Consider the following 21,543-nt stretch of genomic DNA (forward strand, 5'->3'; position numbering starts at 1 on the left):
CACCTCTATCCACCATGCTCGTTATATCCTCAAAGAATTCCAGTAAATTAGTTAAACATGATTTCCCCTTCATGAATCCATGCTGCGTCTGCTTGATTGCACTATTCCTTTCGAGATGTCCTGCTATTTCTTCCTTAATGATAGCTTCAAGCATTTTCCCCACTACAGATGTTAAACTAACTGGCCCCCACAGCTGCCTCGCATGTAGTCACACCCTCCTGTCCCTGACCACAGACCAAATTTGAATTAATTAATCTAAGAGGTGTGACTGCCTCCTGGAACACAGTGTCCAGGTAAGTCTCCCCCTCCCTGATGTGTCGCAGTGTCTGCAGCTCAGACTCCAACTCATCAACGCGGAGCCGAAGTTCCTCGAGCAGCCAACACTTACTGCAGATGTGGTCGCCGTGGACCTCAATGGGGTCAACCAGCTCCCACATGTAGCAGCAGTAACACATCGCTGCCCTGCCATCTCGAATAGATTTAATTAAGTTTTCACGTTTTGAAAGTTTAGATTTTTAATCCCAGCTCTTAATTTAAACCAATGCCCAAGAAAGGAGGGAGAGAGAAAACAGGGAATTATAGACCGGTCAGCCTGACATCGATAGTGGGTAAAATGATGGAATCAATTATTAAGGATGTCATAGCAGTGCATTTGGAAAGAGGTAATATGATGGGTCCAAGTCAGCATGGATTTGTGAAAGGGAAATCATGCTTGACAAATCTTCTGGAATTTTTTGAGGATGTTTCCAGTAGAGTGGACAAGGGAGAACCAGCTGATGTGGTATATTTGGACTTTCAGAAGGCTTTCGACAAGGTCCCACACAAGAGATTAATGTGCAAAGTTAAAGCACATGGGATTGGGGGTAGTGTGCTGACATGGATTGAGAACTGGTTGTCAGACAGGAAGCAAAGAGTAGGAGTAAATGGGGACTTTTCAGAATAGCAGGGAGTGACTAGTGGGGTACCGCAAGGTTCTGTGCTGGGGCCCCAGCTGTTTACACTGTACATTAATGATTTAGACGAGGGGATTAAATGTCGTATCTCCAAATTTGCGGATGACACTAAGTTGGGTGGCAGTGTGAGCTGCGAGGAGGATGCTATGAGGCTGCAGAGTGACTTGGATAGGTTAGGTGAGTGGGCAAATGCATGGCAGATGAAGTATAATGTGGATAAATGTGAGGTTATCCACTTTGGTGGTAAAAACAGAGAGACAGACTATTATCTGAATGGTGACAGATTAGGAAAAGGGGAGGTGCAAAGAGACCTGGGTGTCATGGTACATCAGTCATTGAAGGTTGGCATGCAGGTACAGCAGGTGGTTAGGAAAGCAAATGGCATGTTGGCCTTCATAGCGAGGGGATTTGAGTACAGGGGCAGGGAGGTGTTGCTACAATTGTACAGGGCCTTGGTGAGGCCACACCTGGAGTATTGTGTACAGTTTTGGTCTCCTAACCTGAGGAAGGACATTCTTTCTATTGAGGGAGTGCAGCGAAGGTTCACCAGACTGATTCCCGGGATGGCGGGACTGACATATCAAGAAAGACTGGATCAACTGGGCTTGTATTCACTGGAGTTCAGAAGAATGAGAGGGGACCTCATAGAAACGTTTAAAATTCTGACGGGGTTAGACAGGTTAGATGCAGGAAGAATGTTCCCAATGTTGGGGAAGTCCAGAACCAGGGGACACAGTCTAAGGATAAGGGGGAAGCCATTTAGGACCGAGATGAGGAGGAATTTCTTCACCCAGAGAGTGGTGAACCTGTGGAATTCTCTACCACAGAAAGTTGTTGAGGCCAATTCACTAAATATATTCAAAAAGGAGTTAGATGAAGTCCTTACTACCAGGGGAATCAAGGGGTATGGTGAGAAAGCAGGAATAGGGTACTGAAGTTGCATGTTCAGCCATGAACTCATTGAATGGCGGTGCAGGCTAGAAGGGCCGAATGGCCTACTCCTGCACCTATTTTCTATGTTTCTAAAAGAGAGAAAAACTGACCAATCAATCACTTCCCTGCTTTCCTGTGACATCACACTTTGAATCTTTTTACTTCTTACCCTCCCAGGTCACTTGGTGCTGTTTCGGCTGTCTGCTCGGCTGACTCACGCCCTTTGTAGGCTTACCGCTGCTCTCACTCTCGGGCCCTTTCTGAAGTCCCGCTGCTCGGCTGACTCACACTCTTTGTAGGCTTACCGCTGCTCCCACTCTCGCGCCCTTTCCGAAGGGATGGGCGCAAGTAGGTTTTTCCCCCTCGTGTTGGTTCTCTCACCACCTGCTGCAGGCCCAGTCTGACAGCTATATCCTTCAGGACTCGGCCAGCTTGGTCAGTAGTGGTGCTGCTGAGCCAGTCTTGATGGACATTGATGTCCCCCACGCAGAGTACATTCTGTGCACCTTGCTACTCTCAGTGCTTCTTCCACGTGGTGTTAAACATGGAGGAGCACTGATTCATCAGCTGAGGGAGGGCGGTGGATGGTAATCAGAAGGAGGTTTCCTTGCCCATGCTTGACCTCGAGCCATGAGACTTCATGGGATCCGGAGTCAATGTTGAGGACTCCCAGGGCCACCCTCCCGACTGTATACTACTGTGCTGCCACCCCTGGTGGGTCTGTCCTGACGGTGGGACAGGACATACCCAGGGATGGTGATGGAGGAGTCTGGGACATTGGTTGAAAGGTATGATTCTGTGAGTATGACGATGTCAAGCTGTTGCTTGACTAGTCTGGGACATCTCTCCCAATTTTGGCACAAGTCCCCAGATGTTGGTGGGAAAGACTGGGCTGGGTGTCCCGTTGTCGTGTCCGTAACCGGGGCGGAGCTCGATGCCGGGTGGTCAGTCCGGTTTTATTCTTATTATTGATTTTCGTAGCGGTGGATCAATTGATGAATCAGTATGGTCTTGAATGGCGGAGCAGGGTCGAGGAGCCAAATGGCCTACTCCTGCTTCTAATTCTTATGTGTTTATATCTTAGCCCAGATCATTTCTCTATATTAAGAGCAATGGTCCCAACACTGACCCTGGGGAACACCACTGTTTACATCCCTCCAGTCTGAAGAACATCCATTAACCACTACTCTCTGTTTTCTGTCCTTTACCCAACTTCCTCTCCACGCGGCCCCACTCCCTTTAATACTGTGAGCCTTAATTTGATCAACAAGCCTCCTGTCCGGCACCTTATCAAACACCTTTTGACAATCCATCTACACAACATCCGCTGCATTTCCTTTCTCACTGCACTGTGTTATTTCCTGCAATAATCCCTGCTGTCTGTCCTGAATCAACCCATTTCACCACCAAATGTTGCAAAGTTTACTTCTGTAGCCAGAATCCCCCGCGCAGGGGTAAAGTGCTCTATCAATGACAACAGGAGCCCAGACGTGGGACCGTGCTGTGCTCTGAGCAGGCGCAGTGTCAGTGGTGGAGGTGGTCTGAGGCGGAAGAGACGTTCCGCGAGTCGGTAGGAGCTTGTGGGCTCAGCGGAGGAATTGGACCCCTGGGTGGGCTGGGCAGCTTCATAAATACCTGGTGTTGGCCTCAGGCCCCGAATACGAGCCCACAGGCCCCATGTTTGACCCGCGGTGATAGACCCGACCGCTCGGGGTAACTAGCCAAATTCTTGGACAGGATCAGGGTGCCTGCGCGGCCATCTTGCTACAGGAGCAGAGGGTGGGCGGCGCTTTAGCGTCCCAGTTACCAGAAGAGAAACTCATTCCTCATTTATTCTCAGTCTGCACACTAGGGATGTAGAACTGAACTCAACCAGAGAAGAGGGAGTGAGAAAACAGCAGATGGAAGAAAGAAATGATGGAGATGGTGCGATGACTTTGGATTTCAGCAGCAGGAGGAGGGAGAGTGTGTGGGACGGGAATTTACAGCTTTGGGGGAACAAGAGAGGAAAGAATGTTCCGTAGAAACTAGGATTGTCTGTCCTCAATTTCTATCCTGCACTTCCAGTGCTGACTTTTGTAAACTCCTTTTACAGGATATTAGAAAAGGAGGATTTGCAGACGGGAAACTCCAACCAATCATATCGAGATCTGACAGAGTCACTCGATTCACCTGTATATCATCAGCCTTTGAATGTGGAAGGAGAAACATTTGTCTGTTCTGTCTGTGGGAAAAGATTTTCAACATTAGCGTGACTGGTAAAGCACTGAGACACAGACACCCGAGTGTTCCAGTGCACTGACTGTGGAAAGAGCTTTAACCAGTTACACAACCTGAAAAAACATCGCACTGTTCACAGCGGGGAGAAACCGTACACGTGCTCTGTGTGTGGTTGAGGCTTCAACTGATCATCCAACCTGGAGAGACACAAGGACACCCACACCATGGAGAAACCGTGGAAATGCGGGGATTGTGGGAAGGGATTCAATTGTCCCTCTGAGCTGGAAACTCATCGCTGCAGTCACAACGGAGAGAGGCTGTTCACCTGCCTCGTGTGTGGGAAAGGATTCACTTATTCATCCAGCCTGCTGGTACATGAGCGAATTCACATTGGGGAGAAGCCGTTCACCTGCCCCGTGTGTGAGAAGGGCTTCACTCAGTCATCCAACCTGCGGACACACCAACTCACTCACACTGGGGAGAGGCCATTCATCTGTTCCGAGTGTGGGAAGGGATTCACTTGTTTATCCAACCTGCTGAGACACCAACGCATTCACACTGGGGAGAGGCCGTTCATCTGCTCTGCGTGTGGGAAGGGATTCACTCGATCATGTGAGCTGCTGACACACCAACGCATTCACACTGGGGAGAGGCCGTTCATCTGTTCTGAATGTGGGAAGGGTTTCACTCGATCAACCCATCTGCCGACACACCAACGCATTCACACTGGGGAGAGGCCGTTCACCTGCTCTGAGTGTGGGAAGGGGTTCACTCAGTCATCCAACCTGCTGAGACACCAGCGACTTCACAAGTGACTGCGGGGGTTGGACTCTGCTGTTATTGTTGCCGTTAATCACATCCTGGTCTGAACCATGTTCACTCAGACCGTTGGGGTTTGTTGCTGCTGGTGTAATTAATCCCTACAACTGGGCTGGAGTTTAATTTTCTGGATATCATCGAATGGTTACAGCAGAGAGGGAGGCCTTTCGGACCGTCGAGCCCATGCTGGCTCTCTGCAAGAGCACTTCAGCTAGTCCCACTCCCTGCCCTTTCCCCGTAGCCCTGCACATGCTTTATTTCCGATACTTATCCAATTCACTTTTTGAAAGCCACGATTGAATCTGCCTCCACCAGCCTTTCAGGCTGTGCATTCCAGATCCTAACCACTCGCTGCGTAAAAAAAAAAATATTTTCTCATGTCGCCTTTGGTTCTTTTCCGATCACCTTGAATCTGTGTCCTCTGGTTCTCCACCCTTCCGCCAATGGGAATATTTTCTCTCTACTCTGTCTAGACCCCTCATGATTTTATCAAATCTCCTCTCAACCTTCTCTGTTCTAAGAACAACCACCCCAGCTTCACCAGTCTATCCATGTAACTGAAGTCCCTCATCCCTGGAATCATTCTTGTAAATCTTTTCTGCACCCTCTGTCAAATAACTGTCAAATAAATCAGCTGTGTTTCCTACATACAGTGAGTCGATTCCTTGATTTCTCCATGGGGCAGACTAATTGATGTCCTGTTACCGATTGTTTCAGTTTTGAACCTTTTTTCCGTTGTTAAAGGAAGACTTGTATTTATAAAATGTTTTTCATGGCCTCTGTTTTAGTGATGTTGATTGAGGGATAAATGTTAGCCAGGACACCAGAGATCTCTCTTCTTCGAAATAACGTCATGGAATCTTTTACGCCCACTTGAGAGGTCAAATGGTTCTGATTCTTTTTTTATTCGTTCACGGGATGTGAACATCGCTGGTAAGGCCAGCATTTATTGCCCATCTATAATTGCCCTTGAGAAGATGATGGAGAGCCACCTACTTGAACTGCTGCAGTCCATCTGGTGATGGTACTCCCATAGTACTGTTGGGGAGGAAGTTCCAGGATTTTGACCCAGCGATAATGAAAGAACGGCGATATGCTTCCAGATCAGGATGGTGTGTGACTTGGAGGGGAACGTGGAGGTGGTGGTGTTCCCATGCGCCTGCTGCCCTTGTCCTTCTTGGTGGTACAGGTCGTGGGTTTGGGAGGTGCTGCCGAAGAAGCCTTGGCGAGTTGCTGCAGTGCATCTTGTACCTGGTAAACACTGCAGCCACGGTACGTCAATGATGGAGGGAGTGAATGTTTAAGGTGGTGGATGGGGTGCCAATCAAGCAGGCTGCTTTGTCCTGGATGGTGTCGAGCTTCTTGAGTGTTGTCACAGTTGCACCCATCCAGGCAAGTGGAGAGTATTCCATCACACTCCTGACTTGTGCCTTGTAGATGGTGGAAAGGCTTTGGCGAGTCAGGAGGTGAGACACTCGCCGTAGAATACCCAGCCTCTGACCTGCTCTTGTTCCCACAGTATTTATGTGGCTGGTCCAGTTAAGTTTCTGGTCAATGGTAACCCCGAGGATGTTGATGGTAGGAGATTCGGCGATGGTAATGCCATTGAATGTTATGGGACAGTGGTTAGACTCTCGCTTGTTGGAGATAGTCATTGCCTGGCACTTTTGTTCGTGAATGTTACTTGCCACTTATCAGCCCAAGCCTGAATGTTGCCCAGGTCTTGCTGTATACAGGCATGAACTGCTCCATTATTTAAGTTGTGAATGGAACTGAACACTGTGTAGTCATCAGCAAACATCCCCACTTCTGACCTTATGAAGAAAGGAAGGTCATTGATGAAGCAACTGAAGATGGTTGGGCCTAGGACACTGCCCTGAGGAGCTCTTGCAGCAATATCCTGGGGCTGTTGATGATTGACCTCCAACCACCACAACCACCTTCCTTTGTGCTAGGTATGATTCCAGCCAGTGGAGAGTTTTCCCCCTGATTCCCATTGACTTCAGTTTTACTAGGGATCCTAGATGCCACACTCGGTCAAATGCTGCCTTGATGTCGAGGGTAGTCACTCTCACCTCACCTCTGGAATTCAGCTCTTTTGTCCATGTTTTGACCAAGGCTGTGATGAGGTCTGGAGCTAAGTGGTCCTGGTGGAACCCAAACTGGGTATCAGTGAGCAGGTTATTGGTGAGTAAGTGCAGCTTGATAGCACTGTTGACAACACCTTCCATCACTTTGCTGATGATTGAGAGTAGACTGATGGGGCGGTAATTGGCCGGATTGGATTTATCCTGCTTTTTGTGGACAGGACATACCTGGGCAGATTTCCACATCGTCTGATAGATGCCAGTGTTGTAGCTGTACTGGAACAGCTTGGCTAGAGGCGCGGCTAGTTCTGGAGCACAAGTCTTCAGCACAACAGCCAGTATGTTGTCAGAGCCCATAGCCGTTGCTGTATCCAATGCATTCAGCCGTTGCTTGACATCACGTGGAGTGAATCGAATTGGCTGAAGACTGGCTTCCTTAGGAGGCGGCTGATATTGATCATCCTCTTGGCATTTCTGGCTGAAGATGGTTGTAAACACTTCAGCCTTTTCATCTCACAAGATCAAGATGTAGAATCAGTTTGTGTGGAGATAAGAAATCACTGGTGGGAGCAGTCTATAGGCCCTCTAACAGTAGCTACACTACAGGACAGCATATAAATCAAATTATTTTAATTTTGATTGGACAAATCAAATTGGCAAAGGTAGCCTTAAGGAAGAGTTCATAGAGTGTATTCGGGATGTTTTCTTAGAACAATAGGATGTGGAACCAACCAGGGAGCAGACTATTTTAGATCTGGTAATATGTAATGTGACTGGATTAATTAATGATCTCATAGTAAAGGATCCGCTTGGGAAGAGTGATCATAACATGGTATAATTTCAAATTCGGTTTGAGACTGAGAAACTTGGATCTCGTACTAGCGCCCTGAACTTAAATAAAGGCAATTACAAAGGAAGGGTAAGATGGTAGCTAAGCAGTGGCAGACATTTAAGGAGATATTTTATAACTCTCAGCAAAGATATATTCCAGTGAGAAAGAAAGACTGAAGAAGGGTGAACCAGCCATGGCTAACTAAGAAGTAAAGGATGGTGTCAAATTGAAAACAAAAGCATACAATGTTGCAAAGATTAGCGGAAGGCCAAAAGATTAGGAACAACTAAAAAAAGAAAAAAGGGAAAGGAGATAGATTGAGAGTATACTTGCAAGAAATATAAAAAGAGACAGTTAGAGATTCTACAGGTATATAAAAAGGAAGAGAGCAGCTAAGTTGGTCCCTTAGAGGATGAGACTGGGGAATTAATAATGGGAAACCGGGAAATGGCAGAGAATTTGAACAAATATTTTGTATCGGTCTTCACTGTAGAAGACACTAAAAGCATCCCAATCATGGATAATCAAGGGGCTATCGGGAGGGTGACAAGATGGGCAAGTCCCCTGGACCGAATGGCCTGCATCCTATGGTATTAAAAGAAGTGGCTATAGAGATAGTGGCTGCATTTGCAAAAATCCCTGGATCCTGGAGAGGTCCCAGTGGATTGGAAAACAGCAAATGTAATTCCCCTATTTAAGAAAGGAGGGAGACAGAAAGTAGGAAACCATTAGCCTAACATCAGTCACTGGGAAAATGCTAGAGTCCATTACATAGAAACATAGAAAATAGGTGCAGGAGTAGACCATTCGGCCCTTTGAACCTGCACCACCATTCAATAAAATCATGGCTGATCATTCCCTCTACCCCTTTCCTGCTTTCTCTCCATATCCCTTGATCCCTTTAGCCGCAAGGACCATATCTAACTCCCTCTTGAATATATCCAATGAACTGGCATCAACAACTCTCTGCGGTAGGGAATTCCACAGGTTAACAACTCTGAGTGAAGAAGTTTCTCCTCATCTCAGTCCTAAATGGCCTACCCCTTATCCTAAGACTATGTCCCCTGGTTCTGGACTTCCCCATCATCGGGAACATTCTTCCTGCATCTAACCTGTCCAGTCCCGTCAGAATCTTATATGTTTCTATGAGATCCCCTCTCATCCTTCTAAACTCCAGTGTATAAAGGCCCAGTTGATCCAGTCTCTCCTCATATGTCAGTCCAGCCATCCCGGGAATCAGTCTGGTGAATCTTCGCTGCACTCCCTCAATAGCAAGAACGTCGTTCCTCAGATTAGGAGACCAAAACTGAACACACTGTTCCAGGTGAGGCCTCACCAAGGCCCTGTACAACTGCAATAAGACCTCCCTGCTCCTATACTCAAATCCCCTAGCGATGACGGCCAACCTTCACCGCCTGCTGTACCTGCATGCCAACTTTCAATGACTGATGAACCATGACACCAAGATCTCGCTGCACCTCCCCTTTTCCTAATCTGACGCCATTCAGATAATCTGCCTTTGTGTTTTTACCCACAAAGTGGATAACCTCACATTTATCCACATTATACAGCATCTGCCATGCCTATAAAAGGCCGCGAGAGGCGTCAGTAGGTGCGTCGGAGAGTCGTGAGTCCGGGGTCGGCGAGAGGCCTACAAAAGGCGTGTCGGTGCAGCTACAGGGAGAGGGGAAAAAAGAAAGAAATAGAAAGGTGACGTCACAGCCAAGGGGGTAAGTGGCTGGTGATTGGTAAGTAGTTTTCCTTGTTCTTTTTTCTCTTCTATATCAGTGAGTAACTTTTAGCACTGTTGTTGCCAATTTAAGTGTATCTAAGGGTTAAGTCATGGCAGGAGAGCTCGGACACGTGTTATGCTCCTCCTGTACTATGTGGGAAATCAGGGACGCCTCCGGTGTCCCTGACGACTACGTGTGCGGAAAGTGTATCCGCCTCCAGCTCCTGATGGACCGCGTTGCGGAATTGGAGCTGAAGGTGGATTCACTCTGGAGCATCCACGATGCTGTGAATAGCATGTGCAGCGAGTTGCTCTTACCGCAGGTAAAAGGTCCACAGCCAGATAGAGAATGGAAGACCAAGGAAGGTAGTGCAGGGATCTCCTGCGGTCATCCCCCTGCAAAACAGATACACCGCTTTGAGTACTATTGAGGGGGATGACTCCTCGGGGGGGAACAGCAGCAGCCAAGTTCATGGCACCATGGCTGGCTCTGCTGCACAGGAGGGCAGGAAAAAGAGTGGGAGAGCGATAGTGATAGGGGATTCAATTGTAAGGGGAATAGATAGGCAATTCTGCGGCCGCAACTGAGACTGCAGGATGGTATGTTGCCTTCCTGGGTCAAGGATGTCTCTGAGCGGGTGCAGGACATTCTGAAAAGGGAGAGTGAGCAGCCAGTTGTCGTGGTGCATATAGGTACCAATAACAAACGTAAAAAACGGGATGAGGTCCTATGAGGCGAATTTAGGGAGCTAGGAGCTAAATTAAAATGTAGGACCTCAAAAGTAATCTCAGGATTGCTACCAGTGCCACGTGCTAGTCAGAGTAGGAATTGCAGGATAACTCCGATGGCTTGAGGAGTGGTGCAGAAGGGAGGGATTCAAATTCCTGGGACATTGGAAGCGGTTCTGGGGGAGGTGGGACCAGTACAAACTGGATGGTCTGCACCTGGGCAGGACCAGAACCAATATCCTAGGGGGAGTGGGGGTCCCCGATGGAGGGCACTCTACGCAGGGGTCCTCCCACTATTCATCGGGGACTTGGCCTGGAGGGTGGTGCACGGAGCAGTGCCGTGCAACAAATTTTTAAGCCGGTTCACGGACTCCCAGGCCGCCTGCAATTTCTGCGGTCTGGAGGAGTCCGTGTTCCATGTTTTTATGGAGTGCACAAGGTTGCAGCCCCTGTTCCATTATTTGAAGGGGCTGCTCCTGAAATTCTGGCTGCACTTCAGTCCCACTCTCCTGATCTTTGGGCACCCTGTGCGGAGGGGAGCGAGTAGGTCCGAAGGCCTCCTCGTAGGACTGCTCCTGGGCACGGCCAAGGGTGCCATCAGCCGGTCCAGGCAGCGGGCGATCGAGGGGGTCGTTCAACCTGACTGCCTGCCTCTCTTCCGCTCTTACATCCGGTCCAGGGTGTCCTTGGAGATGGAGCACGCGGTGTCCACCGGTACGCTCGCGGCCTTCCGCGAGAGGTGGGCACCGGAGGGACTGGAGTGCATCATCACGCCCGGCAACCAAATTTTAATTTGATTTTACGTTTTTTAAGTTTAATTTGTTTTAATTGCCGGTGCTTTTAGTGTCCCCCTTCCCTTTTATAGGGGGCACTGGGGAAAATTGTGAATTTAGTGCCCAAAAAAAAACCAAAAAAGAAAAACACAAAAAAAAACAAAAAAAAAGGGGGGAAAAAAGGGCCTTGTAAATGTCTGGAGTGTCACCCAGGTCGGGTGGCACCGTTTAATGTTTTTATGTTTTGCAGGTAAACTTAAAAGAGTTTCCTAGGGGGAGTGTTTGCTAGTGCTGTTGGGGAGGAGTTAAACTAATATGGCAGGGGGGTGGGAACCTATGCAGGGAGACAGAGGGAAATAAAAAGGAGGCAGAAGCAAAATATAGAAAGGAGAATAGTAAAAGTGGAGGGCAGAGAAACCCAAGGCAAAAAACAAAAAGGGCCACATTACAGCAAAATTCTAAGGGGGCAAAGTGTATTTAAAAAAAAAAAACAAGCCTGAAGGCTCTGTGCCTCAATGCGAGGAGTATTCGGAATAAGGTGGATGAATTAACTGCTCAGATAGCAGTTAACGGATACGATGTGATTGGCATCACGGAGACATGGCTCCAGGGTGACCAAGGCTGGGAACTCAACATCCAAGGGTATTCAGCATTTAGGAAGGATAGACAGAAAGGAAAAGGAGGCAAGGAGGCGGGGTGGCGTTGCTGGTTAAAGATGAAATCAATGCAATTGTAAGGAAGGACATTAGCTTGGATGATGTGGAATTGGTATGGATGGAGCTGCGGAATACCAAAGTGCTGAAAACACTAGTGGGTGTTGTGTATAGACCACCAAATAGTAGTAGTGAGGTTGGGGACAGCATCAAGCAAGAAACTCTTTTGAGTTTACCTGCGAAAACATAAAACATGTATCCGTGCCACCCGACCTGGATGACACACACAAGACATTTACAAGGCCCTTTTTTGTTTTTTTGGGGGTTTTTTTGTGGTTTTTTTTTTTTTTGGGCACTAAAATCAAATTTTTCCTTTTTTCCAGTGCCCCCTATAAAAGGAGAGGGGGACACTAAAAGCACCGGCAATTAAAACAAATTAAACTTAAAAAACGTAAAATCAAATTAAAATTTGGTTGCCGGGCGTGATGATGCACTCCAGTCCCTCCGGTGCCCACCTCTCGCGGAAGGCCGCGAGCGTACCGGTGGACACCGCGTGCTCCATCTCCAAGGACACCCTGGACCGGATGTAAGAGCGGAAGAGAGGCAGGCAGTCAGGTTGAACGACCCCCTCGACCGCCCGCTGCCTGGACCGGCTGATGGCACCCTTGGCCGTGCCCAGGAGCAGTCCTACGAGGAGGCCTTCGGACCTACCCGCTCCCCTCCGCACAGGGTGCCCAAAGATCAGGAGAGTGGGACTGAAGTGCAGCCAGAATTTCAGGAGCAGCCCCTTCAAATAGTGGAACAGGGGCTGCAACCTTGTGCATTCAATAAAAACATGGAACACGGACTCCTCCAGACCGCAGAAATTGCAGGCGGCCTGGGAGTCCGTGAACCGGCTTAAAAATTTATTGCACGGCACTGCTCCGTGCACCACCCTCCAGGCCAAGTCCCCGATGAATAGTGGGAGGACCCCTGCGTAGAGTGCCCTCCATCGGGGACCCCCGCCTCCTCCGGACGGCAAGATGGTACGCCATGGCGTGTCCGGACGGCCGGCGAGGATGGCAAAGTTGAGGGTGTGCAGGAGCAGCCCGTACAGGAAACCCCTCCGCGCGGAACTGAAAGGCACGGAGGGGATTTCCCCGAGGCGGCTCAAGTTGTGAGGCGCCGGCCCCCGAGGGAGGTTCCGGGGTTTGGCGCCGATGAGGAATTCCGTCCGGACGGGGGTCAGTTCGGACGGGATCTCCCCACGTGCCCGAGCCTCCTCGATGCACCTAACGGAGTCAGGGCCCAGAGCTGTTTTTAGCGACTCGATGGCATCGGCCGCGTGGCGGACGTTGGCAGAATTTAGGCGCCGCGCCAGCGTGTCTGGCGCCATCCAGCCCGCTCCTCCGCCATCGAGCAGGTCCCTGACCCTGGTCACCTCACCAGCCACAGCCCTCTCTTCCGACCGCCACATAAAGCCTCGGCCGTGGAGGTACGGATTCCCGAGCAGCGGTTCCTGCAGGACGGCCGCCACTCCAGCCGGCGGAGAGCTGCGCTCAAGCAAGAAATAAGGGATGTGTGCAATAAAGGTGCAGCAATAATCATGGGCGACTTTAATCTACACTTTGATTGGGCTAACCTAACTGGTAGCAATGCGATGGAGGAGGATTTCCTGGAGTGTATTAGGGATGGTTCTCTAGACCAATATGTCGAGGAACCAATCAGGGAGCTGGCCATCCTAGACTGGGTATTGTGCAATGAGAAGGGACTAATTAGCAATCTTATTATGCGAGGCCCCTTGAGGAAAAGTGACCATAATATGGTAGAATTCCTTATTAAGATGGAGAGTGACAAAGTTAATTTGGAAACCAGGGTCCTGAACTTCAGGAAAGGTAACTTCGACGGTATGAGGTGTGAATTGGCTAGAATAGACTAGCAAACGATACTAAAAGGGTTGACAGTCGATAAGCAATGGCAAACATTTAAAGATCACATGGATGAACTTCAGCAAATGTACATCCCAGTCTGGAGTAAAAATAAAACTGGGAAGGTGGCTCAACCCTGGCTAACAAAGGAAATAAAGGATAGTGTTTAAAGCAAAGGAAGGGGCATATAAATTGGCTAGAAAAAGCAACAAATCTGACTGGGAGAAATTTAGAATTCAGCAGAGGAGGACTAAGGGTTTAATTAAGAGGGGGAAAATAGAGTATGAGCTGAAGCTTGCAGGGAATATAAAAACTGACTGCAAAAGTTTCTATAAATATGTGAAGAGAAAAAGATTAGTAAAGACAAACGTAGGTCCTTTGCAGTTAGATGCAGGTGAAATTATAGTGGGGAACAAAGAAATGGCAGACCAATTGAACCAATCTTAGGTTCTGTTTTCACGAAGGAAGATACAAATAACCTTCCGAAGGTACTAGGGGACAGTGGGTCTAGTGAGAAGGAGGAACTGAAGGATATCATTATTAGGTGGGAAATTGTGTTAGGAAAATTGATGGGATTGAAACATAGAAAAACATAGAAACATAGAAAATAGGTGCAGGAGTAGGCCATTCAGCCCTTCTAGCCTGCACTGCCATTCAATGAGTTCATGGCTGAACATGCAACTTCAGTACCCCCTTCCTGCTTTCTCGCCATACCCCTTGATCCCCCTAGTAGTAAGGACTTCATCTGACTCCCTTTTGAATATATTTAGTGAATTGGCCTCAACTACTTTCTGTGGTAGAGAATTCCACAGGTTCACCACTCTCTGGGTGAAGAAGTTTTTCCTCATCTCGGTCCTAAATGGCTTACCCCTTATCCTTAGACTGTGACCCCTGGTTCTGGACTTCCCCAACATTGGGAACATTCTTCCTGCATCTAACCTGTCTAAACCCGTCAGAATTTTAAACGTTTCTATGAGGTCCCCTCTCATTCTTCTGAACTCCAGTGAATACAAGCCCAGTTGATCCAGTCTTTCTTGATAGGTCAGTCCCACCATCCCGGGAATCAGTCTGGTGAATCTTCGCTGCCTCCCTCAATAGCAAGAATGTCCTTCCTCAAGTTAGGAGACCAAAACTGTACACAATACTCCAGGTGTGGCCTCACCAAGGCCCTGTACAACTGTAGCAACACCTCCCTGCCCCTGTACTCAAATCCCCTCTCTATGAAGGCCAACATGCCATTTGCTTTCACGTCACCGCGCAATTTAAATCCAATCAGTGCCTGGACGGGCCAAGTGATATACAAGGTCGACGTCACACCTGACTTGGACACTTATTTTCTAAGTTTAGAAGGTTGACCTGGATCTCGTTCAGACACTACCTGAGAACCAGCGAATGGCTAAACTTTCCTCAGACTTTTGAAACCGGGGGAAACTGGAGCAGTATTGAAATCATACTCACTCCAGTGGCCACTTTCCCCTCGTCTCGTCCAAGGCTAGTCTGGCTCTTAATTCGCAAGTTTTCGGCAGTCGTCCGTTGAGATCACACTTCTGACACCAAATGTTGATTTCTAGATTCTTTTCCTTCAATCTGTTTCAGTGAATACACTGAGGCGAACACCAAAGGAGCTTGTAACAAAGCAGTCTTTATTTCTCTCACCGGTCGAGACTTATCAGACAGAAGGAATACTCTCTTGATAGAGCGTACACACTTCCTACGGACAAGTAGTTTTCATTGTGAAGGCACACAGTTATACATTTTTTGGTACAAGATAACAAGATACAATTAGAGTGACATCCTAGTTCAGCCTATCCCTTTTGATCCCTCCTTTCCTTTGTCCACTCATGAGCCGACATCTATATGAGCTGTTTTTACTAAAGCTCAGGCATTGTTTCTAAATGTTACAATTTTACTGGCGTGACTAGTAACTGAGACCTTGCAATTCTGCTAATTGTGCTGATGTTGTAATATTTGCAATCTGACATTCTCTTAGTTATTTTTCCATGGCTTATACATTTTCATATATTCAGTTCACTTCACTGTCTTTATTTTCATATATCCAGTTCACATATCCACACCCGGGGAGCTGGCCAAGCACGCCGTGTCGGAAGGGACAAAGGCGGTGACCGAGTACACCAGCTCCAAGTAAAACTCCACGCTGTCCTGACACAACACCCCAAACACAACGGCTCTTTCAAGAGCCGCCCACAACCTCGCTGAAAGAGCTGCACAAGCATCACCCTTTAGACTCAATTTACTGTAATTATTTACTGTAATTATTTCCTAAACAAATGTGTTTGAGAACCTTTGCAGTTCCAGCTGTGGATTTAGTTTTGAATTCTCATAAGCAGCTTCACTGACCGGTTCGATGTTGAGCCCCTGTTGAATTTCCCGCCATTCAAGCTACAAACACAGTTCCTCTCGCTCTTTCCCATTTACAGTGCCTGCCGAAGAATTAAGAGCTTGTTTAGGGGATGAGACTCAGATTTCAGTCACCTCATTCTCTCGCAAGCCCTTTTCAAGTTTATTTTTCAATTCCTATTGTGGGTCAATCCGTTTATTAACCCGGGACTCCCCGCAGTGTAACAACCCAGAATGGGAGTTCGGACAGAGACCAGAACGGGAGCAGTGTGAACACTCTGTCCCTCTTATCTTTTCACAGAAGGACCCCCAGTTCTGGTCTCACTCCCGGCTGTGCGGAGGATCGATCCATGATCTGTGATTCCCAACTTTTACACAGTTTGAGCTGGAATGTGTCCCTGTTACAGAGTCAGTGGGGATTGATTGCTGTCCGTTACAAACAGTTTGAAAGTGAACGTGAATTTAATCCTGATTGTAACAGCCTGGAATTTGCAAGGGAAATATGGAATAAAATAAAAGGAAGTAAAACCTGTTTGTAAACCTTTGGCTAATGGTGAATTTATTAACATAATCCGCACTTAAAAAAATTATTGGGGTTTTTGAAATTAAAAATGGTTCGAGGTCTGACTGTTGACAGGAATTTCCGCCCTCGTTTCATTGGTGGTCTCAACAGACTATGGGTAAGGCGAGAGATTAACATTCAGCGGCGATTTGAGTGAAGAATCATCATGTCTGGCCAAGGTAAAGGAGGCAAAGGACAAGGTAAAGGCGGGGCCAAACTGCACTGTAAAGTGCTCCGTGATAACATCTAGGGCATCACAAAACCAGCCATCCGCCGCCTGGCTTGCCGTGGCGGTGTCAAGCGGATCTCGGGCCTGATCTACGAGGAGACCTGCGGGGTGCTGAAGGTTTTCCTGGAGGATGTGGTCACCTACACTGAGCACGCCAAGCGCAAGACGGTCACTGCCATGGATGTGGAGTACGCTCTGAAACGGCAGGGCCGCGCTCTCTGTGGATTCGGTGGCTGAACAACTCGACCCTTTCCCCCCCAACACAACATAAAGGCTCTTCTCAGAGCCGCCCAACCGCCTCACAGAGAGAGCAGTGACCTGGGGAACGGGGCGGGGGCGAGACAGTTGATTTACATTTTGTTCAGCATAGATACGTTTTTCGCCAAGATCTGTATTGTGGCGTTAGGTTTATTAAATCAGCATATGCACGATGGACGCAATGTCCTTTTAGTCTTCGAATCATAGACATTTACGGCATATTCCAGGTGAAGGTAATACTGAAACAACTAATGTAGTTACAGCAGTGACCGATAAGAAAGGTGTTGAATTAACCGGTGGGAGGACAGTGAGGGTCTCTTGCCCTCACAGAAGGATTCCCAAGTCCTGATCAGAAGTGACCCTCAGGCAATCTCGGATATAAACAGGTCAATGTCTGGAACATTTAGACATCTAGACCGACAAAGACAGCAGCGAGTTTGCTGTTCAGATTATTGAATATATATATATAGGAAAACACGTGAATGAACCTTCCTCACAAGACCGCCGTCAGTAACCATGTTTGCCTGAGAGCAGAATAGAAACATAAAGAACAGAGTATAAATCGGGAGGGGATGTAACTGATGAGCTCATACAAGAATTTGAGATTGTGGCGAGCAATAAATCTGATTGGATGTTTAAAGAGACCAATCAGAGACATATGGAACAATGGAAATTGACAACGCGACCAATGAACCAATCACATTCATTGCCTTCACCCATCCCTCATTAGCATAGGGCTGTGGGCGGAGTGTGGGGGCTGCCTATATAATGCGAGCCCGGAGCAGAGCTCCCTTCAGATCTGTGCCTGACTGAACAAGACGATGCCTGAGGAAAAGAAACCAGCTTCAAAGAAAGGCGCCAAGAAAGTAATCAAGAAAACACCACCGAAGGGCGGCAAGAAGCGCAGAAAGTCGAGGAAGGAGAGTTACTCCATCTACATCTACAAAGTGATGAAGCAGGTTCACCCCGACACCGGCATCTCCTCCAAGGCCATGGGCATCATGAACTCGTTTGTGAATGATATTTTCGAGCGCATCGCGGGTGAGGCTTCCCGCCTGGCCCATTACAACAAGCGCTGCACTATCAGCTCCCGGGAGATCCAGACCGCCGTGCGCCTGCTGCTGCCCGGGGAGCTGGCCAAGCACGCCGTGTCGGAAGGGACAAAGGCGGTGACCAAGTACACCAGCTCCAAATAAAACTCCACGCTGTCCTGACAGAACAAACCCCAAACACAACGGCTCTTTTAAGAGCCATCCACAACATCATTGAAAGAGCTGCACAAACCCTTTATACTGAATTTACTGTAATTATTTCCCGAACGAGTGTGTGTGAGAACCTTTGCAGTTCCAGTTATAGATTCAGTTTTGAATTCTCAAGCAGCTTCACTGTCTGGTTTGACCTTGGCGTCGCTAGAATTTCCCGCAGTGAGTAAACTACAAACACGGTCCCTGGTCGCTTTCCCTTTACTCTCAGACCCGTTCATTCACAGCGCCTGCTGACAAAGGGCTTATTTTGGGGGGCGGGGAAACTCCGATTTCAGTCATACTTAAGCCCTTTTCACTTTTTTTTTTATTCCGTTGCGGCTCAGTCCGTTATTAACCTGAGACTTCCCTCAGTGTAATAACCCAGAATGGGAGTTCTTAGAGACCAGAACGGGAGCAGTTTGAACACACTATCTCTCTTCACAGAAGAACGCCCAGTTCTGGTCTCACTTCCACAGCAGTTCCTGTGAAAAGAAGTTCACTTTTTTACAAAGATGAGCTGGAATGTGTCCCATTACAGAATCAGTGGGGACTGAGTCCCGCCCGTTACAGACAGTTTGAAACTGAAGCCGAATGTAATCCTGATTGTAGCAGCCTGGAATTTGCAAGGGAAATATGGAATAAGATAAAAGGAAACAGTGTTTTGAAGTATTTGCTAATGGTGAAGTTACTAGTATAATTCACAATTTTAACAATTATTGGCGGGATTTTTTAATTTAAAAAATCGTTAGCTTCTGACTGTTGAGAACCAGTAATTTCCGCCCTCCTTTCATTGGTGGACTAAGCAGGCTGTGATTGGTCATCGGAAACAACCAATGAAATTCACTAGAGAGTGACCAATTACAACTTCACTCCCTGAATCCCTCCAGAAGCTATAAGAAGGGCAGATGTGGGAGGAGCTTCTCATTCTTTCTCTGAGCTTGTGAATTGTGCAAATGTCTGGAAGAGGGAAAATTAGCGGAAAAGCTCGGGCCAAGGCCAAGTCTCGCTCCTCCCGGGCCGGACTGCAGTTCCCTGTGGGCCGTGTTCACAGGCTCCTGCGGAAGGGGAACTACGCTGAGCGTGTGGGTGCCGGAGCCCCGGTCTACATGGCTGCTGTGCTCGAGTATCTGACCGCTGAAATCCTGGAGCTGGCCGGCAACGCGGCCCGCGACAACAAGAAGACCCGCATCATCCCCAGACACCTGCAGCTGGCCATCCGCAACGACGAGGAGCTCAACAAGCTGCTGGGAAAGGTGACCATCGCTCAGGGCGGAGTGCTGCCTAATATCCAGGCTGTGCTGCTGCCCAAGAAAAGCACCACTTCGTCCAAGAGCAAGTAAAGCGGACAGGATTGAATCTAATAACCCAAAGGCTCTTTTCAGAGCCACCCACAGTATCTGTGAAAGGCTGCTTACTGTCTGAATGGAGACTTTGAGGTAATGTATCGATAAATTGGCCTATTTCAGACCTGTATGCGGGAGTTTTCAGTTACCGGTCTCTGCATTACGATTCTCTGCTCACACAAACGCTCTTCTAGTTAGCAGCGAATAATTGAGCTACAGTTGTTAAAGACTCAAAAATTGTATAAATACCGCAACCGATTCCCTAAATATTTTTTAGTGTGTCAATGAAAGCTGTATGAAGAGAGTCGGCGGTTATTAAAAGGGCCTAGTTTAATTCTGGTCTGGTTTGAGAGTTTGAATGCTGGTTCTGTTCTCGAAAGCTCCGGCCGTTTCCGGGCTGTGTATTTCTCTCCTGAGCCGGTCAGTTCAGACCTACACTGAGCAGCCAAGCGCAAGATGGTCACTGCCTTGGATGTGGTGTACGCTCTGAAACGGCTGGGCCGCATTCTATGGATTCAACGCGACCCTCTTCCCCCAAGCAAAAAGCAAAGGCTCTTCTAAGAGCCACCCACCGCCTCACAGGAGGGCGAGGGAGGGAGAGATAGTTGAGTAACATGTTGTTCTGTATAGATATATATTTTTCGCCAAGGTCTATGTTTTAAATCAGCATATGCACGATGAACGGAATATCCTTTTAAGTCTGCGAATTATAGACATTTATCATCGAAGCTTACATAGAAACATAGAAAATAGGTGCAGGAGTAGGCTATTCGGCCCTTCGAACCTGCACCGCCATTCAATGAGATCATGGCTGAACATGCAACCTCAGTACCCCATTCCCGCTTTCTCGCCATACCCCATGATCCCCCTAGTAGTAAGGACTACATCTAACTCCTTTTTGAATATATTTAATGAATTGGCCTCAACAATTTTCTGTGGTAGAGAATTCCACAGGTTCACCACTCTGGGTGAAGAAGTTTCTCCTCATCTCAGTCCTAAATGGCTTACCCCTTATCCTTAGACGGTGACCCCTGGTTCTGGACTTCCCCAACATTTGGAACATTCTTCCTGCATCTAACCTGTCTAAACACATCAGAATTTTAAACGTTTCTATGAGATCCCCTCTCATTCTTCTGAACTCCAGTGAATACAAGCCCAGTTGATCCAGTCTTTCTTGATGTCAGTCCCGCCATCCCGAGAATCAGTCTGATGAACCTTCGCTGCACTCCTTCAATAGCAAGAATGTCCTTCCTCAAGTTAGGAGACCAAAATTGTACACAGTACTCCAGGTGTGGCCTCACCAAGGTCCTGTACAACTGTAGTAACAACTCCCTGCCCCTGTACTCAAATCCCCTCGCTATGAAGGCCAACATGCCATTTGCCTTCTTAACCGCCTGCTGTACCTGCATGCCAGCCTTCAATGACTGATGTACCATGACACCCAGGTCTCGTTGCACCTCCCCTTTTCCTAATCTGTCACCATTCAGATAATAGTCTGTATCTCTATTTTTACAACCAAAGTGGATGACCTCACATTTATCCACATTATACTTCATCTGCCATGCATTTCCCCACTCACCTGACCTATCCAAGTCACTCTGCAGCCTCATAGCATCCTCCTCACAGCTCACACTGCCACCCAACTTAGTGTCATCCGCAAATTTGGAGATACTACATTTAATCCCCTTGTCTAAATCATTAATGTACAATGTAAATAGCTGGGGCCCCAGCACAGAACCTTGCGGTACCCCACTAGTCACTGCCTGCCATTCTGAAAAGTACCCTATTACTCCTACTCTTTGCTTCCTGTCATAAGAGTTAGGAACAGAAGTAGGCCATCGAGCACCTCGAGCCTGCTCCGCCATTCAATAAGATCATGGCCGATCTGGCCGTGGACTCAGCTCCACTTAC

General features: G+C 47.9%; 1 protein-coding gene across 11 annotated transcripts in view; it reads left to right on the forward strand.

The window, feature by feature from the left end:
• Window positions 1-16,536, forward strand: part of LOC139255829 (zinc finger protein 239-like) — a 35,149-nt gene extending 18,613 nt beyond the window's left edge. For 3 of the 11 annotated variants that reach the window (XM_070874014.1, XM_070874013.1, XM_070874015.1), the window contains exon 3: window positions 3,982-5,587. In XM_070874014.1, coding sequence (XP_070730115.1) covers window positions 4,331-4,921 — 591 coding nt within the window. In that variant the 5' untranslated portion in view covers window positions 3,982-4,330 and the 3' untranslated portion in view covers window positions 4,922-5,587. Of the gene's footprint in view, window positions 1-3,981; window positions 5,588-6,168; window positions 6,198-9,415; window positions 9,593-15,234; window positions 15,360-15,698 lie in introns of those variants that run through there. The other 8 variants (XR_011592127.1, XR_011592128.1, XR_011592126.1 and 5 more) reach the window with 8 other exon arrangements.
• The last annotated feature ends 5,007 nt before the right edge of the window (window positions 16,537-21,543 follow it).

Source organism: Pristiophorus japonicus, unplaced genomic scaffold (assembly GCF_044704955.1).
Source record: "Pristiophorus japonicus isolate sPriJap1 unplaced genomic scaffold, sPriJap1.hap1 HAP1_SCAFFOLD_640, whole genome shotgun sequence".
NCBI classification, from domain to species: domain Eukaryota; kingdom Metazoa; phylum Chordata; class Chondrichthyes; family Pristiophoridae; genus Pristiophorus; species Pristiophorus japonicus.